This window comes from Culex quinquefasciatus, chromosome 2 (assembly GCF_015732765.1).
Source record: "Culex quinquefasciatus strain JHB chromosome 2, VPISU_Cqui_1.0_pri_paternal, whole genome shotgun sequence".
In the NCBI taxonomy this organism is placed as follows: domain Eukaryota; kingdom Metazoa; phylum Arthropoda; class Insecta; order Diptera; family Culicidae; genus Culex; species Culex quinquefasciatus.
Window position 1 is genome coordinate 181,316,095 of NC_051862.1, and position 3,012 is coordinate 181,319,106.

At 43.5% G+C, this 3,012-nt stretch overlaps 1 protein-coding gene across 1 annotated transcript; it reads right to left on the reverse strand.

Annotated features, from left to right (window-relative positions):
* Window positions 1-1,388: 1,388 nt before the first annotated feature.
* LOC119765906 lies at window positions 1,389-1,908 on the reverse strand. The gene is made up of 2 exons (XM_038250106.1): window positions 1,522-1,908; window positions 1,389-1,481 (listed from the first exon to the last, which is right to left on the reverse strand). The coding sequence occupies exons 1-2, from the start codon at window positions 1,906-1,908 to the stop codon at window positions 1,437-1,439; spliced, it is 432 nt and encodes a 143-aa protein (XP_038106034.1). The 3' UTR covers window positions 1,389-1,436.
* Window positions 1,909-3,012: the final 1,104 nt, after the last annotated feature.

Sequence of the window (3,012 nt, forward strand, 5' to 3'; positions counted from 1 at the left end):
TGAAAAGTTCATTAATAAACCCATTTGATTACAAAAAAGTTTTACTTTGCAGCACTTGTATCGAAAAGTTATACTTTTCGACACATACTAAAGTTGGATAGTAATCGATAAACTTAAAAAATCATATTCAAAAGAAAAAATCTAAATTATAAAGAATGTTGCTTGTAATTATTCAACTTTGCTTGGCCTAAAGCGACTCAAGTTGATAAACCGTCTTTTTAAAATTACAATTTTTTTTTTCAATTCAGTTTTTATTAAGTAAATAATCATTTCACAATTTTCTTTGCAATTAAACCTAATAGAGATTTGGAGGTCCTTTCAGCTATGTGTTGATAAATTTGTCTTTCGACACAATTGGTTATTCTAAAGGCTAATCACAAGTAGGAAAAAGTTCAAAAAAAACCTACAAAATTGCTATAGAAAGGGGATAGTTAGAGGAAAACTTAAAGCTAGATCACAGAATGATTGTGTCTGTTGACGCCGAAGAGCAGCGCTGCACGAGGCAGCTTATCCATTGTAAACGTATTTGATCATGAGCTCTCCCAGAGCCATGAACTGTTCTGCCTTGTTCCGGCAGGCACGAAAACGAGTTAACATTTCTCCCGCGAGGGCGAAAAACTCTGGCAGAGTGAATAGGTCATCTCCGGACACAGCTGCTTGTTCCGGAACTGTACCGCTCGCCGCGGTCACGCTTGCGTAGGAACCTCCCAGCCGGGAGGAATCGCTGGAGTAATCCGATCTGCCGCGCCTTGTCCAGCTACAGGAACGGTTGGGCTTAATCTTGGAGGCGGCCGGGTCGCTGGAAGCTTCTTTTTCTTCTTAGCCTGCTCCTCGAGATATGCTTTACGCGCGGCACAGCCACGGAAGTTCGCTGTATGGTTGCCATCGCAGTTCGCGCACTTGACACGCCGGTGCTGCTGAGCGTCGCTTTCACTCAGCCTCGCTTTCTGGGGAAGTTTGCACTTCTCCGTGAAATGCATTTCACCGCACTTAACGCAGCGCGGCGGGAGGTTGCAATTTCTCGAGCCGTGGCCGAATTTTTGGCAACGGTGGCATTGGGCTGCGTCTGTCGAATTCTTTGAGAAATACGTACCTCCAAGTCACCCAGAAACCGTCCAACGTTTTTTTCCGTCGGAGATCCTGGAGCTTGACGGTACCACGATCGAAGTAGAGTAGGTACAGCACGTGAGTACCCGTGACCGTAGTCGTTCTTGAGAGCACCTTGATGTCCCGGGGGTGAACGTTTACGTCGGCAAGGTGCCCAGCCAGGTCCTCCACTGGCCGGTCCGTGTACCCTTGCAGGACTATTTTAACCGGCACCGTTTCAGCCGGATTGAAAGTGAAGTATTTCACGTTGTTTGTTTTGAGGACCATCAGCACTTTATCGTAATTCGCCCTTAACAACGTGATCACTTGCACATTCTTCTTGCCGATCTTCAAACAGTAGGTTTGACCCTCCAGTAGCTCGTCCACATGATCGGCTAGTGTGTCGACGACAAATATCGGCGGAGGTCTTCTTTCCTTCGCCGCAGTTTTGCTGGTTTCTGCTTTCTTCGACCCGCGTGCAGGGTCGTCGTCGTCGTCGCTACTGCTGGTGCTGCAGTCGTCTTCATTGTCCTCATCGTCACCACTCAGCGGCTCGAACTCGTTGCGTGTGGGGACGGGGGTGACGGAGGGGACGCCGGAGGCCTGCCGGCCTGCCTTAGCTGTCTTCACACGTAGCTGGTACGGGCTGCGATAGTGTGGATGCAGCTTTGTTTTGTCAATGCCTTCCAACGCTGTCGCCGCGGTGGAAGGCTTGATTTGACTATTGGCCGGATTGTTTTTAGTAATCCGGCCAGGAGACGGGTTCCACGAGGTCCCCGGTGGTGCACTCGAGTTGCCATGCCTAGCGCCACGCTTGGGCATCTCCGGGCGGAAAGTTCGCGATTAAACACTTCACCCGCGGCGTGAAAAAATCGAAAATTCAACGGAGCACTAAAATTGTGTTGTGGCTGGCTCCAACGTAGGTAGCCCGATGATTTTTTTTTTTTTAATTACAGTCATCCCACATATTCGGAACGGTTTCCAGATCGGCCAATGTTCAAAAAATCATAGCAAATCGATAATTGAACTAAATGATTCGCTTTTACCTTCATTTGAAAGCTTTTCTTGCGATCTTTCGAATGCTGTATCGAACATTTGCAAATTTTAACTTTTATATGAAGTTTTTGAAGAATTACTTTGACCCTTGAAATCCACAAATTCGGAACACTTTTTTCTTACGAATGTAAACAAACTTTGGATCTCTCCAGGAGTACATATTTATTATTAAATAATGACTTCACACACTGAAACCAATGAAACTCAAGCTTATGGATGTTTTATACATAGTTTGATAACTTTTTTTGTGAAAATATCAGTTAAATTCAGGTGTTCCACAATTGTGGGAGGCACAATAACATCCCACAATCATGAAACAGGCCATTTGGAGGCAGTGTTTTGCTGCTCTGGACAAAATAGTCTTGGAATGAAGTTTTTTGTTCAAAAAGTACTACTTTTACTAGTGAAATAGCAAGATAATGTCCAAATGAAGGCTCTAAAAATAGTAAGGTCGACAGAAAAGCTACTTTTGGCATGCTATTGACAAATTATCATCAAAGTGTTCCGAATTTGTGGGTGTTCCGAATATGTGGGATGACTGTACATAAACTTCAATTGATTAATTCTTAATGTTTTCGCAAATCGAGTTTTCTTTGTATTTATTTTGATTTTAACGAAAGTTCTGTACAAGGTTCGATACAATTTTGTGGCTTTTGTCGATACAATTTTGTGGATTTTGTGGCTTGTGAAGGGATACTCTGATCAATTTGATGTTTTCAGCAAAGTTGTTGGTTATGATTAGGACATTCTAGGGAAAAATAATTAGAAAGATTATTATTATTTTATTTTGATCAATAAAAGGTGAATTCCAAAATTACGGCATCTTATGCGCTCGAGTTCAGCGTCAAAACTGGGATCAAAGCTATGCTT

What these genes read in the sequence shown, in the direction of transcription:
- LOC119765906 (XM_038250106.1), bottom strand. Translation starts at nt 1,908, where the DNA reads ATGCCCAAGCGTGGCGCTAGGCATGGCAACTCGAGTGCACCACCGGGG. An exon ending in CCAGCAAAACTGCGGCGAAG is followed by an intron (nt 1,482 to 1,521) that starts GAAAGAAGACCT and finishes TCGACACACTAG; the next exon opens with CCGATCATGTGGACGAGCTA.